This window comes from Physeter macrocephalus, chromosome 6, assembly GCF_002837175.3.
Source record: "Physeter macrocephalus isolate SW-GA chromosome 6, ASM283717v5, whole genome shotgun sequence".
Lineage (NCBI taxonomy): Eukaryota > Metazoa > Chordata > Mammalia > Artiodactyla > Physeteridae > Physeter > Physeter macrocephalus.
This window is the reverse complement of record NC_041219.1, coordinates 29,077,620-29,099,867: the sequence shown is the minus strand read 5'-3', so window position 1 is coordinate 29,099,867 and position 22,248 is coordinate 29,077,620. Positions and strand designations below refer to the sequence as shown.

The window sequence follows — 22,248 nt, the reverse complement described above, 5'->3', positions numbered from 1 at the left end:
CCTTCCCTCCTTCCTTTTTACACTCAAGTCATTAGAGTGAAAAATCATAAGCCCTCATAAGCTCTTAAAGGAAAAAGGATCCCTTCCCCAGTGCCACCTTCAAAAAAATGCCAAGAAGGATAGGATATAGTCAGAGATCAAGGTTAAGAGTCATGAAAATTATTTTTGCTAAAGAAGATGTAAATTGATTTGCATGCAGAGCTATACAAATAGCACACAAACTAGAAACCTGTTTGGTTCAGCCAGCAGATGTTCCTGAATAAATTATTTTGCACCAAAGCTCAAAGGCATTCTAACTTTCTGAATTTCTAAATGTACTTTCTAATCACAATTATACTGAATAGCAATAACGAGGTAATGACTTTGAAAGAAACTGATATTCTTCCTTCTAGTTTTGTACTTTATTTAACAGGCATTGAGCCCTGTATTTGGTTTCTTAATCAATTAAGGATCTTTGGTTCCAAGCAAAAGAAACCAACTAACTTAAATGCAGGAGTGGCTTTGAAGGATTAGGGCAATTCACAGAGTCAAAGTCAGACTTCATCAGCTCCTTAATAAGACCCCAGCTCATTAAGAAGACCCAAGGAGAGAGGGGAGCCAGGGTAGCCCCAAGAATCTCTGCAGCAGATACTCTGGACCTTCTTTCAAGTGCACTGCTGCCGGATGGCATCAGCTTTCAGTGCCATCCATCTCAGTATGTCGTCACTGTGTATGCAGCTCATGAGAGATGAAGTCTGATTGGCCTAACTCATATCACATGTCCGATAACATGCAAAGTGTTATCAAAAATCATATATGTAGCCATGAGCTCTAGTTTTGAAAAGGTCTTAATATGTACGTATCTAAATTCCATAGTGGAAAAGCATAGCTGTTGGGAGTTCAATGATTTTGAAAATTTGCTTCCTTTCTATAATGCGTTTAGCTGGGAAGGCTGGGTGACCCTTCCATCAGGACTCTTGTGGGTAAAGCATTGAGAATGAAACTGCTCTTTGTACTTCTAAGTAAATTACCTTTTCACCACTTTTCCCTGCCTGATAACACGGAGACTGGCTAGGAGAATCAAGGAAGGGAGAAGTGGGGCAAACAATATACTGGAAAGCTAAACAACAGCTTCAGTCTTCACACCTTACCAGTAAAAGTTGGGCCACCGAGGCATAACTACTTACAGCTATTGTTATGGGGTCCTACTTCTCCTCTAAGGAAAAAAATTATTGCATAGAGTTTAAGAAAAGAATTAGACAGGCTGAAGAAAACCAACTAATATTAGGCAGTTATAAATAATGGAATTTTTTCCTTCCAGTTTTATTGATATAACTGACATACAGCAATGTTTAAGTTTAAGGTGTGCAGCATAATGAATTGACTTAGATACATCATGAAATGATTATCACAATAAGTTTAGTGAACGTCCATCATCTCATATAGATACAAAGTTAAAGAAATAGAAAAAATATTTTTCCGTGTGATGAGAACTCAGGATTTACTCTCTTAACTTTCATATACAACATACAGCAGTGTCAGTTACATTTATCATGTATATTACATCCCTAGTACTTACTTATCTTATAACTGGAAGTTTGTACTTTTTGACTGTCTTCATCCAATTCCTCCTCCCCTCAGCCCCCACCCACCCCCGTGTCTGGTAACCACAAATCTGATCTCTTTTTCTATGAGTTTGTTTGTTTGTTTTTGAAGTATAATTGACCTACAACACTGTTAGCTCCTGCCATACAACGTATTCAATATTTCCATACATTTCAAAATGATCCCCAAGATAAGTCTAGTTACAATATGTCACCATTCAAAGATATTACATATTTATTGACTATATTTCCCACATTGTACATTTCATCCCCATGACTCATTTATTTTGCAACTGGAAGTTTGTGCCTCTTAATCTCCCTCACCTACTTCAATCCTTCCCCCCCACCCCTCCCTTCTGACAACCACCTGTTTGTTCTCTGTGTCTATAACTCTATTTTGTTATGTTTGTTCATTTGTTTTGTTTTTTTAGATGCCACATATAAGTGAAATCATACATTATTTGTCCTTCTCTGTCTGACTTATTTCACTCAGCATAATACCCCCTAGGTCCATCCATGTTGTCACAAATGGCAAGATTTTATTTTTTTATGGCTGAGTAATATTCCGTTGTGTATATATACCACATCTTCTTATCCATTCATCTCTTGATGGGCATTTAGGTTTCTTCCATATCTTTTTTTTTTTTTTTTTTTTTTGGCGGTACGCGGGCCTCTTATTGTTGTGGCCTCTCCTGTTGCGGAGCACAGGCTCCGGACGCGCAGGCTCAGCGGCCATGGCTCACGGGCCCAGCCGCTCCGCGGCATGTGGGATCTTCCCGGACCGGGGCACGAACCCGTGTCCCCTGCATCGGCAGGCGGACTCGCAACAACTGCGCCACCAGGGAAGCCCTCTTCCATATCTTGGCTTTTGTAAATAATGCTGCAATGAACATAGGGGTGCATGTATCTTTTTGAATTAGTGTTTTCATTTTCTGTGGATAAACAGCTAGGAGTGGAATTGCTGGATCATATGGTAATTCTATTTTTAATTTTTTGAAGAATCTCCATGCTCTTTTCCATGGTGGCTGCACTAATTTACATTCCCATCATCAGTGCACGAGGGTTCCCTTGTCTCCACATCCTGGCTAACACTGGTTATTTGTTGCTTTTTTGATGATGGCCATTCTGATAGGTGTGAGGTGATGTCTCATTGTGGTTTTGATTTGCATTTCCTTGATGAATAGTGATGTTGAGCATCTTTTCATGTGTCTGTTGGCCATCTGCAGGCTTTCTTTGGAAAAATGTCTCTTCAGCTACTCTGCCCATTTTAAAATTGTTTTTTTTTATGTTGACTTGTATGAATTCTTTGTATATTTTAGATATTAACCCCTTATTATATATATATATTGTTTACAAATATCTTCTCCCATTCAGTAGGTGGCCTTTTCATTTTGTTGATAATTTCCCTTGCTGTACAAAAGCTTTTTAGTTTGATGTAGTCCCACTTATTTATTTTTGCTTTTGTTTCCCTTGCCTGAGGAGATATATCCAAAAAATACTAAGACCGATGTCAAAGAGCTTACCACTTATGTTTTCTTCTAGTTTTCCGATTTCAGGTCTTACATTTAAGTCTTTAATCCATTTTGAATTTATTTTTGTGCATGGTATGAGAGAGTAGTCCAGTTTAATTCTTTTACATGTAGCTGTCCAGTTTTCTGAACATCATTTACTGAAGAGGCTGTCTTTTCCCCATTGTATATTCTTGCCTCTTTTGTCATAGATTAATTTCCCATAGAAGTGTGGGTTTATTTCTGGGCTCACTATTCTGTTACATCTTTGTGCCAGTACCATACTGTTTTTTTTAATTGAAGTATAGTTGATTTACAATGTTGTGTTAGTTTCTGGTGTACAGCAAAGTGATTCAGTTATATATTCTTGAATATAGTTCCTTGTGCTATATAGTAGCACTAAATATTTTATTCTGTTTTCAAGTCTAGAACCTCCTTAAGACATGGCTCTGAAATCTTTAATGTTCACTCTAAGTATGTGAATCTGGTACAGTGAAAACCAACAAAATACCCAGAAGCAGTTGGTTTGGGCATATCTGGTTTGACTCTAAGGAATTAGAATAAAGGTTCTTCCTGATTAGGAGGCTCATTCTATAAAGCTGCATTCAGAAATTCTCCTAGGACTGTATTTCAAGTCAGGAGGGCATATGGTTTATCAATACTAGTGACCAAACTTACTAGTAAGAAACAGATTTTGTAATGCTGAACCTTAGGGGAAAGTCGTGATGTCAGAAGGTGATGGATAATCACAGATAGAAGGGAAATGAAACTTCTCTCTTAATGTGGACAAAATTTATAACTTTCTTCACCAAATCCTACCAGCCTGACTTGGATGTGGAGGCAATCAATTACTCCATTGTCCCATTTCTAGGTTCTAATTTTTTTTTTTTTTTTTTTTTTTTTTTTTTTTTTTGCGGCACGCGGGCCTCTCACTGCCGTGGCCTCTCCCGTTGCGGAGCACAGGCTCCGGACGCGCAGGCTCAGCGGCCATGGCTCACGGGCCCAGCCGCTCCGCGGCACGTGGGATCCTCCCGGACCGGGGCACGAACCTGTGCCCCTGCATCGGCAGGCGGACTCCCAATCACTGCGCCACCAGGGAAGCCCTCTAGGTCCTCATTTTAGAGGACTATTTGAGGAGCTTTCATATCTTCTACCTGCATCCCTAAGAAAATACTTTTCTTATAAAAAATTCTGTGAGCAAAACCAGTGCCTACCAAGGAGGTGTGAAAATCTGGTTGAGATTGATGTCACAATAGTTATTTTAAAATCAGAAATTCTCAACACACTGCTATTTTTTTTTTAATCATTTCCTGGAAGACTGTAATGGTTCTGGGCTTTAAAAGCTAACCTAGTTTAGCAGCCATTTTTTTTAAATGAAGCAGAGTAGTGATTAAATTTTTATACTTGATGAAATGAGAGCATAAGCTTTGGGGTCAGAAACTTGAGTTTGAATCCCAGATCTAACACTTCTTTTTGTGGCTTGCCTCAGTTTCCTCATCTGTAAACTGGGGAGAAAATCACCACCTCAACTATTGGGATGTCGTGACGATTAATTGAGTTAGCATAACAATGGGACCTGGATTTAATGGCTAGATTTAATAGAAGTAAATGCAATCTTTACCTGTTGCTCACAGGATTGATGTGAGAATGTGTGTTCAAATGAGAAAATGTATACAAAAACTTGGTAAACCAAAAAGTATTGTGTATGTTATTATTATTTTGAGGTGTGGGAGTTACACATGTGAGTGTGGAACTCAGTCTTTAAGAGTGATTAGTAATGGTGATAGAGGAAGTGGTGGTGGGGATGGGGTGTGTGTGTGTGTGTGCGTGTGTGTGTGTGTGTGTGTGTGTGTGTGTGTGTAGAAGTGAAGGGTTTAATGGGTTCTGTGTTGAGCCCTTGGTCTGTTGTTTTTTTTTTAGTATTACCTGAACCACAGCCTTTCCCACTCTCTTTGCCTCATCTTTTCCTGGGTCAATAGTCCTCAAACCTGGCTGTCCACCCATGGAGCTCTTTAAGAAACCCAAGTCTCACCCCCTAGAGATCCAGTAGATCCGTGTGGACCCTGAGTATCTTTTTATTATTATTATTATTGAGGTATAGTTGATGTACAATATTATATGTTTCAGGTGTACAACATAGTGATTCACAATTTTTAAAGGTTATATTCCATTTATAGTTACTATAAAATATTGTCTATATTCCCTGTGTTGCACAATATATCCTCGTAGCTTATTTATTTTATAATAGTAGTTTGTACCTCTTAATCCCTTACCCCTATTTTGCTCCCCCCCCATTCCCTCTCCCCATTGGTAACCACTAGTTTGCTCTCTATATCTATGAGCCTGTTTCTTTTTTGTTATACTCACTAGGTTGTTTTATTCTGAGTAATTTTTTTTTTTGGCCACGTCACGCGGCTTGTGGGATCTCAGTTCCCCAGCCTGAGCCCTCGGCAGTGAAAGTGCCGAGTCCTAACCACTGGACTGCCGGGGAATTCCCTGAGTTTCTATTTTTTTAATAGACCATGGAGTGACTTTTACATACAACCAGGGTTAAGAGTCGGCTGTGTCACTTGGCCTCTAGGAAGAGTAGCTCACTTCAGGTCTGTTTTCTCTTCCATCGACACTTGCTCTTGGTACTCTCACCTTGTCCTGTGGCTTTAAAAGCCCTGTCATTAGTATCCCCACGTGCAATATTTTCCTTGAATTCCAGGTTCCTCTTAATTCCAACTCACTATTCATATTTCCTTCAGACGTTTGATAACTAGGCATCTTGACTCAATTTTCCCAAATAGAACTCGTTATTTCCCCCCAAATCTGCTCCTCCCCTTATCTTCTTCATTTCAGGAAGTGGTCCTCACCCACTTTACTCAGAGCAAAAATACTGAAATAAATCTTTACTTCTCTCTCCATACGCTACTTGCAATCCATTTGCCAATCCTGTAGCCTCTTCCTTCCTAACAAATGCAGAATCCAACTATTTGTTCCATCTCACCACCTCGGCATCCTCCTCTTTATCTGCTTCTGCTCTTGTCCTGCCTACTGTCCGTCCTCTACATGGCGACCAGAGTAATTCATCTTTATAAAACCTAAATCAGATTACAGCACTCTTTTGTTCGGAACCCTCTAATGGGTACTCGACACATTTGAAATGAAACCCCAGATCCTTTCTATGGCCCACAAGACGTCATGTAATCTGGCCCCTGCTGCCTCTCTTGTGCTCGCCCACTCAGCTCCTGCCGCTCTGGCACCCTTGTCATTCCCCTTCAGAGCCGTTACACGTGGTGCTCTCTTTGCTGGTTGTTCTCCATATAGTTTCATGGTTTATTCTCTCACATAATCACATTTCTAGACAAATGCCACCCTCTCAGTGGCCTTCCCTTTCTGCTCTATTTTCCACTCTCCATTCCTTACCCTGTGTGGTTCATAGTACTCACCACTACTTGACATCTTATGCATCTACTGGTTTATTATCTGGTCTCCCCACTGAGGGCAGGGACTGTGTCCTTTTTGTTCACTCCTGCATTCCAGTGCCTAGGAGAATGCCTAGAAAAATAGTAGACCGCAAAAAAAAAAAAAAAAAAAATAGTAGACTGCAATAGATATTTTTTGACTGGGTGAATGAATACTCACCAATCCTTCCAACAGGAATGCCAAACCCATTTTTACTTTCCTTTGTCTCTTTCACTTATCAACCACGTCTTTGTCTCAGCCTTTGGCAAGGCCCCAGACTTTTCTACAAGGCAGGAATTTCCCAACAAAACGATAAATATTTGAGACCCAAAGGAAAAGAATATCTGCTGAGAATCATACCTTTTCACGTAACGAATTCCATGAATTCTGGCAACAATCCTATGAGATGATATTGCTGTTTCCATTTTACATATGAAGAAACTGAGCCTTCAAGATCACACAGCTAAGGGGTGGAGCTAAGGTTTGAACCAGGCATCTTGACTCATAGTTCAAAATGGGCAACAGGAAGTGTCTGTTAGCAGCACTGGGATATAATGCATGGGTAGGTAGGGTGGGAAATTGTCTCATTATTTTTCTGTAAATGAGACTTTTTAGAATTCCTGGGAGAGAGTACTTTGGAGTTCTCTACTTATGCTCCTAACACATATCCTTTTTCCAGTCTCTACTTAACTGAAAGAGTTGCTGTCTGGAAGCATCTTGGGATATTTCATTAAGGTTAAGTGGTAAGTGCTTTAGAGGGCCGTTAAAAACTCTTTGCTTTCAATTCAATATTTGGTCACCACAAGGCTAATATATTTAGTTTGAGAGGGCAAATCAGGGACTGTTTGCCTGGTTTGAGTTGTTTGGAAAAGTCTTTCAATTCCACTCAGTTAAGTTCCTGGAACAAAGGTATAACTGGTGTAGTTTAAACATTTAATCTCTCACCATAGTCAACCAAATAAAATTGAACAGACTAGATCCCACAACTAGATAATAAGAATATCTTTTCAGTTTACAAAGTGCTCTTGCAAAAAGATTCTCACATCAACTTCATGAGTAATGAGGAATTTAAACATTGAGGACAGTGGTGTTAGAGAGAATGTCTAAAGAAATTAGATTAACAGCTTCAATATGTGAGTGAACAATGCGCAGAGAAATTAATTGCCTATTCAATTGACTTATTTTAGGAATCCTGTGATTAAACTAAATGCAGAATGAGGGGATTATGCTGCTTGAAAGGGTAATTAGGATTTGTGTGTGTGTGTGTGTGTGTGTGTGTGTATGTGTATGTCCTTGTATGTGGTGACCAATGCAGGAAAACAAGAGAAAACTGACAAAATACATAGAACAAACATCTAATTTGAAGTCAAAGAGCCTTTTTGGAGAAGCTAGTCTATCATTTTTTCTTGCTAAGAGACTTGGGCTCTTGGGCTAGATATTTAACTTATTTGAGAGCCACTTTCCTCATTTATAAAATGGGAATATTTATCTCACAGTGTGATTATCGTATCTTGTACAAAGAAGACCAGTCAATAAATGTGCATTGAATTAAAAATTCTCTTTGTTACCATCCATCATTAACAAAAAAAATATTGTACAGTCATAGTTCATTTGGATTTCCTTGAAAAGTTATTCAAGTATTCTTTTAAAAAAAATTTATTTATTTATTTTTGGCTGTGTTGGATCTTTGTTTCTGTGCGAGGGCTTTCTCTAGTTGCGGCAAGCGGGGGCCACTCTTCATCGTGGTGCGTGGGCCTCTCACTGTCGCAGCCTCTCTTGCTGCGGAGCACAGGCTCCAGACGTGCAGGCTCAGTAGTTGTGGCTCACGGGCCTAGTTGCTCCGCGGCATGTGGGATCTTCCCAGACCAGGGCTCGAACCCGTGTCCCCTGCATTTGCAGGCAGATTCTCAACCACTGTGCCACCAGGGAAGCCCTCAAGTATTCTTTATAGAATTTATTCTTATTATGTTTTGAAAATGTATTCATTCCTAAGGTATCTTGGGATATGTAATAAATCAAAAAGAAATATAAACTTTAAAAAAAGAATAAGAGAAGCCACACAACAAGGTACAAACCAGACTAAATAAATGTGACTTACATCCTGCCCTGAAATGCACCTCATAAGGGTGAGATTGATCAGGCCTGGACAGTTACATCGCTGAAAACATCTTTGCTTTGGTAGCTGTAGGAACTCAGTGGGAACCCCATGTTCTGTTTACTGAACAGCAGATGAAATCCTCAAACAAACTTCTGCAGTGCACTTCACAGCTCAGTTAAATGAATTCTCATGTCTACAACCCAAACAAAGTGAACAAAAAGATCCATTGATCTAGTCAATGGTAATATTTTAAGCACTTGCTTTTTACAGCAACAGCTGAGGATGAGTTAAGTTGGTGAACATCACAACCATGAGGAATGCAGTGGCTCAGGAAGCAGACCTGAAGACAGTCACCACTAAAAATCAGGAAAAAACCTTCCAATAGAATACAACAGCAGTGGGACTTCCCTGGTGGTCCAGTGGTTAAGACTTCACCTTCCAATGCAGGGGGTGCAGGTTTGATCCGTGGTCGGGGAGCTAAGATCCCACATGCCTCTGGGCCAAAAAACCAAAACATAAAACAGAAGCAATATTGTAACAAGTTCAATAAAGACTTTAAAAATGGTCCACATTAAAAAAAAAAAAAAAAATACAACAGCAGCCCAATTGTCATAAGCGTTTCACATGTATTAATCTTATTACCATTACAAACCTGTAAGCCAATTATCTGTGAAATGAGAATACCCCACTTCACAAGACCTGGCATGCAGGGAGAACTACTGAATGCTAGAACCTTAGAACAAGGAGTTAGAGTAGAACGATTTATTATGGCAATGATAATTAATGACTTACGATCATGCTTACTCTTCGCTTAAACCTGTCGTTGACCTTGTAAAGTAGGAATGATTGTCCTCTACGAGTGAGGGAACTGGAACTCTGGAAGTGAGCACAGGCATCACGTGGTAGGAGAGCAAGGACTTGAACTTAGTTGTTCTGACTCCAAATTGAGTCAGATTTGTACCTCAGCAAACCCCCATAGGTTCAATCTCGTTTTGGAGCACCGTAAGTGCTGAAACATCAGGAGACCTGGCCCTGGACCCAAAAAGGGCCTAACAGTTTTTTTCCATCCAGTATAATTTGGCATCTGTCACACCACTGTCTTACCTTGTTGGTATCAAGTCTAAGTTTGTGTGATCTTATTTGGCATCTCTGCATCATTTTGCACTGTTGATCATGCTCTTCTTGAGACTGTCTACTCCTGTGGCCTCCATGTCACATGACCTATTTCTATCCCTCTGACCCAGGTATTTTGTACTAAACTTAGCCTGAATACTAGCTAATATTTATTGAATGCTTCTTATGTGGCAAGTATTGTCCCAATCGCTTTACATGTATTCACATGTATTAATTTATTTAATCCTCATAATAATCCTATGAACCAGGTGTTATTATTGACTTTCTTGAAAAGAGAAGGAAACTTAACAACAAAAGAAAAAATAGGATTTTTTCTACATCAAAATTAAAGATGTCTGTGTGTCAAAGGACACTATCAAGAGAGTGAAAACACTCCTCATGGAAGGGGAAAACTATTTGCAAAGTATATATCCGATAAAGGATTAATACCCAGACTATATAAAGAACTCCTAAAACTCAACAAGAAAATAAACAAATAGCCCAATTAAAAAATGGGCAAAGGACTTGAACAGACATTTCTCCAAAGAAGATATACAAATGGCCGTATCTTTCTTGATCTTTTAGCAGCATTTGACATGTTTACCACTGCCTTTGTTATAAAATATTTTCTTCATTCAGCTTCAGGACACCACTGCTATGTCCCTGACTGCCTTCTTTAAGTCTTCTTTGCAGTTTCCTTTTTTTAAAAAAAATAATATTTAGCTCTTTACATTCTGATTACTTTATATATATATATATTTTTTTTTTTTGGAGGGGGCTGCATTGGTCTTCGTTGCTGTGCGGGGGCTACTCTTTGCTGTGGTGCACGGGCTTCTCCTTGCAGTAGCTTCTTTCGTTGCGGAGCACGGGCTCTAGACTTGTGGGCTCGGTAGTTGTGGTTCACGGGCTCTGGAGCGCAGGCTCAGTAGCTGTGGCGCACAGGCTTAATTGCTCTGCGGCACGTGGGATCTTCCCGGACCAGGGCTTAAACCCGTGTCCCCTGCATTGGCAGGCGGATTCTTAACCACTGCGCCACCAGGGAAGTCCTGCAGTTTCCTTTGTATCTCGATTTCCAACTTCAGATGCCCCAAGGATCTCAGTGCTCTGACTCTGTCCTCTGACCTATGTTCATACTTTAACCACCACCCTAAATGCTGACATCTCCCGGTCTGGACTGCTCTCCTAAACTTAGACTCGTATATCTAATTGCCTGTTCAACATTTCCACCTAAAGATTAATAAGTATTTCATGGGCTTCCCTGGTGGCGCAGTGGTTGAGAGTCCGCCTGCTGACGCAGGGGACACCGGTTCGTGCCCCGGTCCGGGAAGATCCCACATGCCGCGGAGCGGCTGGGCCCGTGAGCCATGGCCGCTGAGCCTGTGCCCCGCAACGGGAGAGGCCACAGCAGTGAGAGGCCCGCGTAACACAAAAACAACAAAACAAAACAAAACAAAAAAAAGAATAAGTATTTCATATTTAACCTATCCAAAACCAGCTCAATTTCTACCCAAACCTTACTTGGCTGCCCCATCTCAATAAATGACAACTCTGTTCTTCCACTTGCTCAGGCCAAACACCTTAGAATCCTCTAGACCTCCCCTTTCTTATACTGCACATTCATTACATCAGCAAGTCCTGTTGGCTCTACCTTCAACATATATCCAGATTTTGATCACCCATCACTACCTTCACCACCACCACCCATCATCCCTCACACAGATCACTGCAATAGCCAACAGGTCTCCCTTCTCCCCATCCCTGTCAGACATCCACATGGAAGAATGCTTTTTAAACTTAGTAACACTAAAAATCTTAAGTCATGTCACTCCACTGCTTAAAAACCTCCAGTTGCTTCCTAACTCAAAGTAAAAGCCTTATTCATTCCAAGGCCCTCCTTGACTGGACAGCCCCTTTCTCATGGGGCTTCGGCCACACTTGCCTCTTTGCTTCTAAGTTCCTGCCTCAAGGCCCTCTCACTTACTGCTTTTGTAATACTCTTCTACTTGTGGGGCTGGTTCCCTCACTCCCTCATACCTGACTGCCCTATATAAAAAGCACTCTGCATCCTCCATATCCCTTACTTGGCTTCATTTTCTGTATAGCTGACCCACCCAACATATTAAGTGGTCTTGACCCTCCTCTTGACCCTCCTCTCTAGTGTTCAATGAGGGCAGAAGCTTTGTTTTGTTCACTGCTGTCTTCAGCACTAAGACCAGTGCCTGGCATGCAGCACACACTCAAACTAAAAGGCCGTTATAGCTTTGGCCAGTTTAAAAAAGAAAAAAAAAGGAAAAAAAAAAAAAAAAGAGAGAGATTGGGAGGGTGTGCGACTTACAGGGTTTTAATTAATATATATTATGTGATAGATGAAAATTATTCAAAGCATGGGGCCCATGGGGAAAATAGCATCAGGGGTCCTTAGCTGATAAAATGCTGAGAACCTCTGGATTATTTATTCCAGGTTTTGAAGTTCAACTGAAACTCAATTTCAACATGATTTCAGTAAGAAAACATTTTGAATTTTGGTACTGTGTCAGGTCATATCCTGGCTTCAGGACATATACAAACTTAAGGGTTTTTTTTTCTAGCCTAACATTTCTCTGTATTTTGACCAACTTATTTCTGCAAGAACAGAGGACTGCAGTCTTGTCTCCTCTTCTCTAGCCTCCAGCTTTAACCTAAGCGGTGATGGCTTATATGAATGAATATAACCCTGTACATTTGCAACTTATCAATTTCTTAAATTACACTTTTTTCCCCTATTATAGAAGTGTTTCACATTTATCCTGGTGAAAAAACTGGCTAAAAGTCACCCTTATGTTACTGTTTAAGAGATTATCAGTTAAATTCTTCAGATCTTTTAAAAAATATTCACATATATAATATACTGTACATAGTAATTTGGCTAACAGGCGAGGTAAGTAGCTTCATGGCTAATAGCTTCATGGGTGCTAAAGAATAAAGTGTTTTAGATCACAGAACCACACCAAACTCCATTTAGGCCAGCACTGGCTATAGATAGTCCTAGATATGAAACGAGAGATTCTTTTGTTGCTGAAATGAAGAAAAACAAGAAAATTCTCTTCCCAGAGAAAACCTTGCAATAGGACATCGCTTCATGATTTAAAGATTATGTTATCTAAGGGGAAAGAAATAATATGTTATCAGAGAGAATTGTTCCTTTTGAATTCTTAGACTCTCCTGTTAAATACGTGTATTGGATTGCTTTAAAAAATAAGATATACTGGGCTTCCCTGGTGGCGCAGTGGTTGAGAGTCCGCCTGCCGATGCAGGGGACACGGGTTCGTGCCCCGGTCCGGGAACATCCCACACGCCGCGGAGCGGCTGGGCCCGTGAGCCATGGCCGCTGAGCCTGCGCGTCCGCAGCCTGTGCTCCGCAACGGGAGAGACCACAGCAGTGAGAGGCCCGCGTACCGCAAAAAAAAAATAAAATAAAATAAGGTATACTTAGTCCTTAGCAGGTTCTGTTCTGTGCTGGACCAGCTACATTGTTTTAAAACTATTTACTATCTCCCTCCCCTGCCACTTCTTCTTAACCTTTCTAATCTCTAAAAGTTGAGTAATTTTCAAGATGCTCACCTGTGCATAAATATAAGCTCTCTTGTACCCTGGAACAAAATGACAGATTTGGCTTTACATTTATTAAGAAACAGACAATCTCGAGAATTTTACTACTAGAAGAGGATTTTAGAGGTCAAGTCTAATTCATAAATCACAATTGTTAGGTTTTTTTCTTACTCAGGAAACTGTGGCTCATTATAGTTAAGTGATTTGCCTGAGACTTAGAGAAGTAGTTTTGTCCATAATCCAACTATACTGACTTCCAAATTCAGGGCTCTGTACTTTATCTTAGAGGTTAACTGTAAAATGAAAAGTATCCACAAGTAGCTTATCATAATGATGAACAGATGTTAGTGTCTTTTCAGAATTGGTTGGGATACTGGGACTGCCACTCCATGTGTATGACTGTAAGTGAGAAAATTACTGAGCCTGTTTCTTTATCTTCAAACAAAAAATTCAAGTTCCAGGATCATGTTTATTACCTAATATTACTTTGTATATAAAAATAAACATTTTCTCGTAGGGACACACCTAAGATCTTACTTCAAACAGATAGGACTACTTTTCATATGGTCAGATTCTGAAAGTGTTTTATTTTTACAGATGTACATTTGGGGAAAATTACTATTTGCCAACTTTATTTTCAATGGTTATAGCACATCTGCTAAGGACCTTCAAAAGCAAATTGTGAAGACAAGGAGGGATTATCATATGGGATATTTCCTACCCAATGACTTCAGAATCCGGTTGAGTAACCATATACAATCTACCTTATCTCACACTTTTAATTAACAAATCCCAGACAAGGGCCAAATTTCAAGAACTGCCTTTATGAATATTTATTCCTTGCCTCAAATCTTTTCTGCAAAGAGGTAGCTTTTTAATTTAAAAGTTCAGTTTGAGGAAGGCCACTTTCTCTTTAACCAGCATTCAATCTGCAGAGCCACTGTGGAATTACCACAAATGTTCCCAAGACTATAGCTAAGCTTAGGAAAATTAAAACCAATCATTCATTTATTACATAGGACAAGTAGGATCCATTGGACATCAACTCCCTTCTTAGTTCAGTATGTCCTTTCTGTCAGGGAGGCCATATAAGTCAACAAATACAACAGGATTAGAATGTATCCAGTGGCTGACAGCCACTGAGAATGGTTAAAATGGAGCTTTTAGACTTAATCTGTTGTTTTCACTCTGATAAAATATTTAATACAATGTGAGGCACCTGACTGACCAAACAAAACTTAAGACTAATGAATCCAAGGCCTTCCTAGACAACTGCTGTCTTTTGTGGGTATATTAATAAATTCTGAAGAAATACAATAGAAAAATAGAGACAGAAGAAGGAAGAGAAAAAGAAATTTTATCTTTTGGCTAATTCATGTTGCAAACACCAGAGTAAAAATGGTACAAAATATAAAGAAGTACAGATTTTATTGGAGACTTCTTAAGCTTAGAAGGAACAACAATAATACAGATATGTACAAACCTACTGTTGGGTTTTGGTAAAATCTTTTAAAACAGTTGACAAAAATTCAATATAATAAAATACATAAAGTTATTAAAGAAATTACTGTGTTAAAAAAAGTTATACTCTCAAGTCTTCAATTAAGGTTGGAAATGTACAGTTTTACTATATAAGTAGTCAAAAGGTAAAAATTAAAACATATCTGAAAGAATATTTTTAAATTATATTTTAAAAATACAGCTTAACACTCCATTAAGTATCTAAAGTGAAGGCAGACTTTAGAAACTTACTATCTAAACATGCCCTGAGCTCTGTTGGACAGGACACAAATTCCTGTTTTCAGTGTTCATATGTAACAATGTTAAAAGCGAGTACAAAGGCCCTCCCCTAACTGAGAATACTTATTGTACATAAACCTAAGGTGGGCTCTGTCAAGAAATACAGTTAACTATGCTCGCAGATTAGTGCACTCATACAAGAATGCCGATGATAGAACTTTTTCATGTTTGTGTAAATACAAAATGTCATAAATTCTGACAGAAGCTGAATATAAGGCTCACCTATTTAATTCTATATAGTTCATCAGAGAAAAAGTGAATGAGAAGACTTGAGGCATAAATTAAGAGTGAATTTACAAGACAATAAAAAGCATTTAAATCATTTAGCTTTAAAAGGAATCAAAATCCAAAATCATTAGATCCAAAGTCTACTGTTTTATTAAAAAATATGTATATATATATATATACATAGTAACATGTACAGTGTTTCGATTTATGCAAACAGGAAAACACTGTGCGAAAAGAAAAACACTGAGAGAGAAGCTTAAACATAATACGATTTAAAAGGCAAAAATAATAGAATCTGTGGGATGAAGCATCTACATAATACATGTAAGTACAGAACTAATCCCAGGGTTGAGTTCTTCAGAATGAGCTTCAACAGGCTCACAGTCCTATTTTAAAGGATTCCTCACTGACCCAATTTTTCTGGTGTGACAAGGCTTGGAGGAACAGCACAGTTTCAGCTCCTGTCATGTGTAGAGTCCCTGATTAGTCTGCAATTATTTCTAACATGGTCTAAACCTACTGAAATGCCAGTATTACCAAAAGTATACATTTTCATTGTGTATAATAAATAACCTCTGGATTTGGGGGTCTTTTCAATGCCTTTTCAGAAATATTGTCCTCCAAATTAAACAAAACATGTTAGGTGACTATAGCGATGCCACAGTTACGATGTGAGACTATTTGATTAATCAACTAGGTCAGAATATTTTTAAAATCCAGAGCAGCAGGGAATGAAACAAAAGAAACCTGCTAAAAACCTTACAAAATACTTTTGTAAAATGTGAGGTATCAACCATCTCCACTCTATCATCCTAGATTTTCATCAACCACAGCAGATTCTAAAATGTAGCCTACAACGAGTCTAACAAGGGACAGTGTGTCCCTTGTGTCTAACAAGGGACAGATGCTAAGGTTCTTCCCGGATCTGAACCTCAAAAAGCAAGCTGAAGGCAATGTGGTAGATTCAGTAAGATTAAAAGAAAAAGGCATTAGATTCCAGAAACAAGAGTTTAAATCACTTATCAATGCAGCCAGAAAGCAAACACTAATACCTTTTAGAAACTATGAAAAATTAGTTAAATGAGACTGATAATAATATTGTTGAGTAGAAAGTCTTTGAGAAAAACAAAAACAGAAATCATTAATTTGGGGGAGAATTTGTTTTGGTGGCTAAGTTGTTTAACCTAAAAATAGAGACCTGATAATTAAGAACAATTCTTCTCACTGGCAATTAATAATAACCATATTACATACCACATTCCCATTGTGATAAATTACTATAATGTCAAAGTCTGGTAAGACTTTATCTTGTCCACTGTCATCCCTTTATTTTAGAAGGATTAACCAACCAATTCTTGCTAACATGTAGGCACACATACAAAAAAAAGTGAACGCAGGATGTCTCGTCAGCCTCAGGTTTTCTTCCGTCTTCATACTTTTGACGTTCCAGGAATGATGCGCGAGTTTAGGTTGGTTCTAGGATAGGCCCAGGGGCCTGGTTTGATCTGGGATCCCTGGGACCATACCTAGAACAAACCCAAACAAAACCAAACTCCTTGGGAGTGCTTTCAGCTCAGGCAGACTTCTGGGCTTTTCACTCATATGGAACTCCAGGGCTGTACCAGAACCATAAGCCAGTCTTTAAGGGATGGGAGTAACATATCTGGAGCTTTCTGTACATTGCCAGATGCTAGTACTGTGCCTGAGTGAGCATTATTTAAGTCATAGTATGAACAGAAGGTACAGGTTGGTGAAATGAAAGTGCAGAAAATACTTTGATTTAGAAATGGAGCTAATGCAGATTGCCTTGGGAGGGGAGAAAGTATATGTGATTTCTCAGGAAATATTATAAAAGAATAAACTTGTAAAAGACATGTTTTAGTTTTTAAAAATATGTTCAATGATAAAATAATTTGTAGGTAGCCAACCTTTAAGAAATGCTACAAAGTGAAAAATGTCAAGTCCAAAATAGTAAAATTATCCCTTAGTTTGAGAAACTCTTAAAATATGAGAGGAAAAATATATTTGTACAACATCTCATAGAATATATTCACTTTTTAAAATAGTGTATTCCGAAGCATACACAACTTAAATACTGTCCTACTGCAGTAACATGTTTGATATATGCCAAATGAAATTCAGTAAATAGGGATGAAGCAAACTAATTTAATTGCTAACAGGTTAAAATATATTAAAATTTACAGCATTTAAAACACTATCAAATGTATTTTAATTTATCACACATTTTAGGATATCCATAAAATCAACTCCTTATTCACGTTAAACTTTTATATGTGTGAATTCTGGAATCAATTCATCCCTCTTTTTGGTTTATAGCAATTACACTAAGTAGAATCACTTTCCTCTCACAGCTATACTCAAAGAGGATTTTTCTCCTGTACCACCAAACCAAGTTTGGCCTCATAGCTATTTTGTAATAGCAGCCTCAACTCAAGAAACTGGTTTGGATCATCTATTTTTTGATGAATACTATATCATAATTCCCTTCTAGTAGCATGAATAACTGAAAGCTGACTTTGAGGCATGGCCATAAAATAAGTAGATTGATTCTCTAATTACCCTGTAATTAGATGGAAGGATGAATTAACATATGGTTACTAAAACACAATCAGCCCGTTGGTAAAACCAAGTTGTTCAATGCTAATCCCAGACAAATACCCCTTTCTAGACATTTGAATTTTGCTTGCAGTCATTAGAACATGCAAATTTAATGTTTATTTTTCACGAGAAAAATCATCATGCTTGATTAATTAACATATTAAATTATCATTTAAACATGCAAAATATAGAATGACAGTGGGAATTTAGTCATTCAAGTATCTGTCAATATCATTAGATCTAACACTGTAACATTTGGCCAGCTTTTAATACACATTTAATTGAATGAAAATAAAGATACTGTCTTAAAAACCTGCATAATCAAAGAATAAATTCTTTGTGTATAATTGTCTACAGTCTAAAAACCTTATTACTTCTCAATTCTCTATGGTATCAACAATGAAAAGTTTCCTTATTTTCCAGGGCTCAACCTACTTCATGTTTTGGAAATGAAGATACAGGTCTCTAAAAACAAAACCAACATAAAAACAACCCAGCCTAAGAAATTCTTAGCAGCATGTGGCATCCAACTCAAATAGAAAGTACTATAGAAAATGCTAACTTGAGTGGACTGGTTTTAATCGGAGCCGAAAAATTAGAGGAGTGAAATATATAGAAGGTAAAGTATGGAAACAAAATGGTTCCTTTTGAATGCTAACAGCTCTCCTATTTTGAGAACAGGAATCTAATCTAGTACATTTATTTTAAAGATAGCAATGAAATAGGTAGTAATAGATGTCACAAAATCCACGCACTTAAGTATAATCCAGTTTTTCAGCTCTTCACTGAGTCAGTTTACTCTTACTTTGTATTTATACATTCTGCTAGCTGTCTTAGTCACCTGGTTTCCAAAACTGAAGCAGACTAGAAGCATTATGAAGATGGAGAAAGTCTATTGCTACAGGCACACTGCAGTGAGCACTAATATGAATTAGAGGAATCAGAACTATTAGAAAACAAAAAAGGCACAGCAGAATGGAGTTATTTAGTAAAGGGGCATATAGCTCTCAGTGCCTAATTAGTCTATTACAGTAAAACTACTGTTACTAACAATCATTTTGACATCTAATTTATTTCATATATTGTTTGAGAAGACAGCAGTACACAGTAAGTTTAAAAAACACTTCCATCAGGGCCTTCCCTGGAGGTCCAGTGGTTAAGACTGCGCTTCCACTGCAGGGGGTACGGGATTGATCCCTGCTCAGGGAACTAAGATCCTTCAGAAATTATTTCAAAATTTTTAAATGCTTAAAGAGATTTAAGCTCCATAGAAAACTGGGATATCTAGAATGACTCATTCCCCAAATATTCAGTTAGGCAGTTCTTACTAAATTAGCCAGGCATGTTTAGTCTCAAACCAATTAGTTCTAGAATATAAATCTTGGTGAACACAGTTGAAGTCCATTTACAGTGCTCTAAGTTTTAACTCTGCATACTATACCAGAACATTTAACAAGAACAGAATATTTAACATTTCCCTAAAATATACACAATGATTTATACAAAGATGATAGTCAAATTTTCTTTTATAGCTGAATTCATTAATGGAAAGTCCTAGAAACATCACCATATAAAAACTGAATTAATACTTTAAATGTATGGCAATCACATATTCAAACGGGTATTTTTAAGCAAATTCTTAGTAAAGAACTAAGAGGCAAACAAAAGTATGCTAAGCAGACAAACAGGTACCACAAAGTCCATGCACTTTACTGACAGAAAAGCCCCTTAAGCTTTGTTCAGTCTACTTACTCTTATTTTAGACACAATTCTAGCAAGCTTGGCAATCTGGTTTCTCAGTCCACAGCAGCTTAGAAGCAGCAAATTAGGGCCTAGTGCGGAAGGCAGGCACACAAAACAGCAGCAAAAAGTGACAGTTGATTAAAGGGAAGATAGAGAAACCGTGAAAAACAGACATAACTCAAAAAGCATAGCAATACAAGGTCATGTAGTAAAGGGGCATTATATATCTCAGTAGCCCCTAAGTGAATTTCTGTTTATCACCCCATGATAGGAAGTAATGTTCTTAAAGATGACAAAGAAAACATGGACAAGTATCAAGTATATTTTAGAATATTTCTTATAAAACTGTTTTAAAAACATTAATGATTAAATTGATTTGCTTCAGTTAACTGAAAAATTAACTTATGCAAGTTAGTCACCTGTCAATGATGATATAAATGAATTGTTACTGTACTTAGGATATTTCCCCCCCATATTTTCTCTTCTAAAATATTTGTAGCTTCATTTTGTAATTTTAAGTGTGATTTGCATAGATATGTCTTATAAATAGAATTGGAAGAATAAATCAATCTCTATGTTTTCTCTGGTTATCATTCATGGCATATCCACTTTAGTTCAAATAATGAGTTATACCACAGCATTATGGTATTTAGTTCTTGTTTTGTTTGGATACAGAAACAATATACTATGATTAAACCAAACCCGTTGAACTTTTCTTCCCACATGATTTCTAGTAATTTATCAAAATATTTTATATTACTGATGATGTGTAAGTAAAAGTCAGTCACCAGAGTGAAATGACCTCTAGGGTTTACTTTTGATGAACACTCCGTTGACTTATAATTTTGTGAAACATATCAGAATTTGATTCTTTCTATACTTTAACATTAAAAGCTTTACTGTTTTCATTATGTGAATCAGAATATTACTATTTATTTTTCAAGAAAATTGAGTTTTAAATTTTTTAACCTATTTTTCTAACATATTTATTAAGTAGTTACTAATATAACCAGATCTTGTTTTCCAGCCTCAAAAGTTTTATTTCCTTTTTAACTATTGCTGAGAAGTCAGAAGTTGCAAACATCATTTAGCTATTCAGAGAATTTCGGTTTTGCTGGAAAAACTCCCCATGATATTATTACATCAGCTGCACTCAAAGCCTTTAAATGATGGCTCTGGAACTTAAACTTAGATCTATCCTTCTGTATTAAACCCTTAAACCCATATTCTTAAATTTCCTTAGTAATTTGCCTTAAATGTGTTTCTCCTGACTTGCTTGTCTTCAACTTCAGAAATCAAACTTGAGTCAAGGCATCAGTTCCTAATGAAATATATTCACAAGCTGTTAAGTACAATTAATTTTAATGAGGTCTTAACTTATGGAGTCAGATAAAACAGACAACTTGTGAAAATAAGCAGCAGACTGCAAATCAAAGACCAGCAAGAATCTGGCCCTAGATAGGCCAGATATGTAGACTTTTACTGAAAGCTGGGGGGAAAAAAAGGGGGGGCGGATTTAAGATATGATAACTGTCACCAGATCATTTACTGCCATGACTTTCCTAACGGTAAGCAAAGGGAAAAAATCTTGTCTTCAAGAGTGACCTAAATGCCTCTTTTCATATATTCTTACCTTAAGTACTAGTTTTAAAATAAACGATGGAAACGTTCATATTAAAAGCTGTTAGGATATTACTCCTTACAAGAATTATTCTGTCAAAATACCACTGTTAAATTTGGAAAGCACAATTACAAATTTTCCCCACAAAATATTTTCCCCAGAGGGCTTCTTTTGGACATAGGGTGGCAGCTATTAAAACTATTCACAAGCCTGATAAGAAAAAGTGAAATATTATTTGAAAAGTAACAAGAATATCTAGTTATATTACATGGACTTATTTGTTTTATTTCCTAAGGTATTCACGGCAAGAAGAATAAAGTCCTAGACAGAGTTCTTAGATTTTACCGGGTATAAACATCAGCTAGGTCTCATTTCAAAATGACCAACTAAGAATAATTGGGAGTATGGCCCCAGATCTGTATTAAAAAAATAAGACCTACAATTTATTCTAATGCAGGTGGCCCCATGAAAAAAACAGAAAAACACCGACTTTTAGACTATTATAAGAGAAAATTAGGAATTTTCACAGGAAAGATAATATTTTATCTTGGAAATATTCTAAAAGATGACAAATTTTGAAAACTACATAAAAAGAACATTCAATTAAAATTCCAAGATCCTTATTTCATGGTTTCAGTAAGTAGAACTTTCATGGAACTAAGTAACAACTAGTGAATAAAACAGATCAGACTGGAAGGTTAGGAATTCCTGATTAAAATTAGTCGTTCAATGTTAAAAAGTATCACCTTAGAAAGCATTAAATAAAACTGATATTATGAAGATATTTTCCCCAAGCTGGTATAATAAAAATCATATACAATAAAATAACTAAAAATTATTAAACTCTAATTCTTCTTATATAAGGTTACAGATTAAGAGAAAGATTACCAAGTTTTT

General features: G+C 37.4%; 1 protein-coding gene across 1 annotated transcript in view; it reads left to right on the top strand.

Annotated features, from left to right (window-relative positions):
- The window catches only part of LOC114486420 (uncharacterized protein C3orf20 homolog), a 49,892-nt gene extending 27,703 nt beyond the window's left edge, over positions 1–22,189 (top strand). The window contains exon 4 of the mRNA XM_028490450.1: positions 18,411–22,189. Coding sequence (XP_028346251.1) covers positions 18,411–18,440 — 30 coding nt within the window. The 3' untranslated portion in view covers positions 18,441–22,189. The remainder of the gene's footprint in view (positions 1–18,410) is intronic.
- The last annotated feature ends 59 nt before the right edge of the window (positions 22,190–22,248 follow it).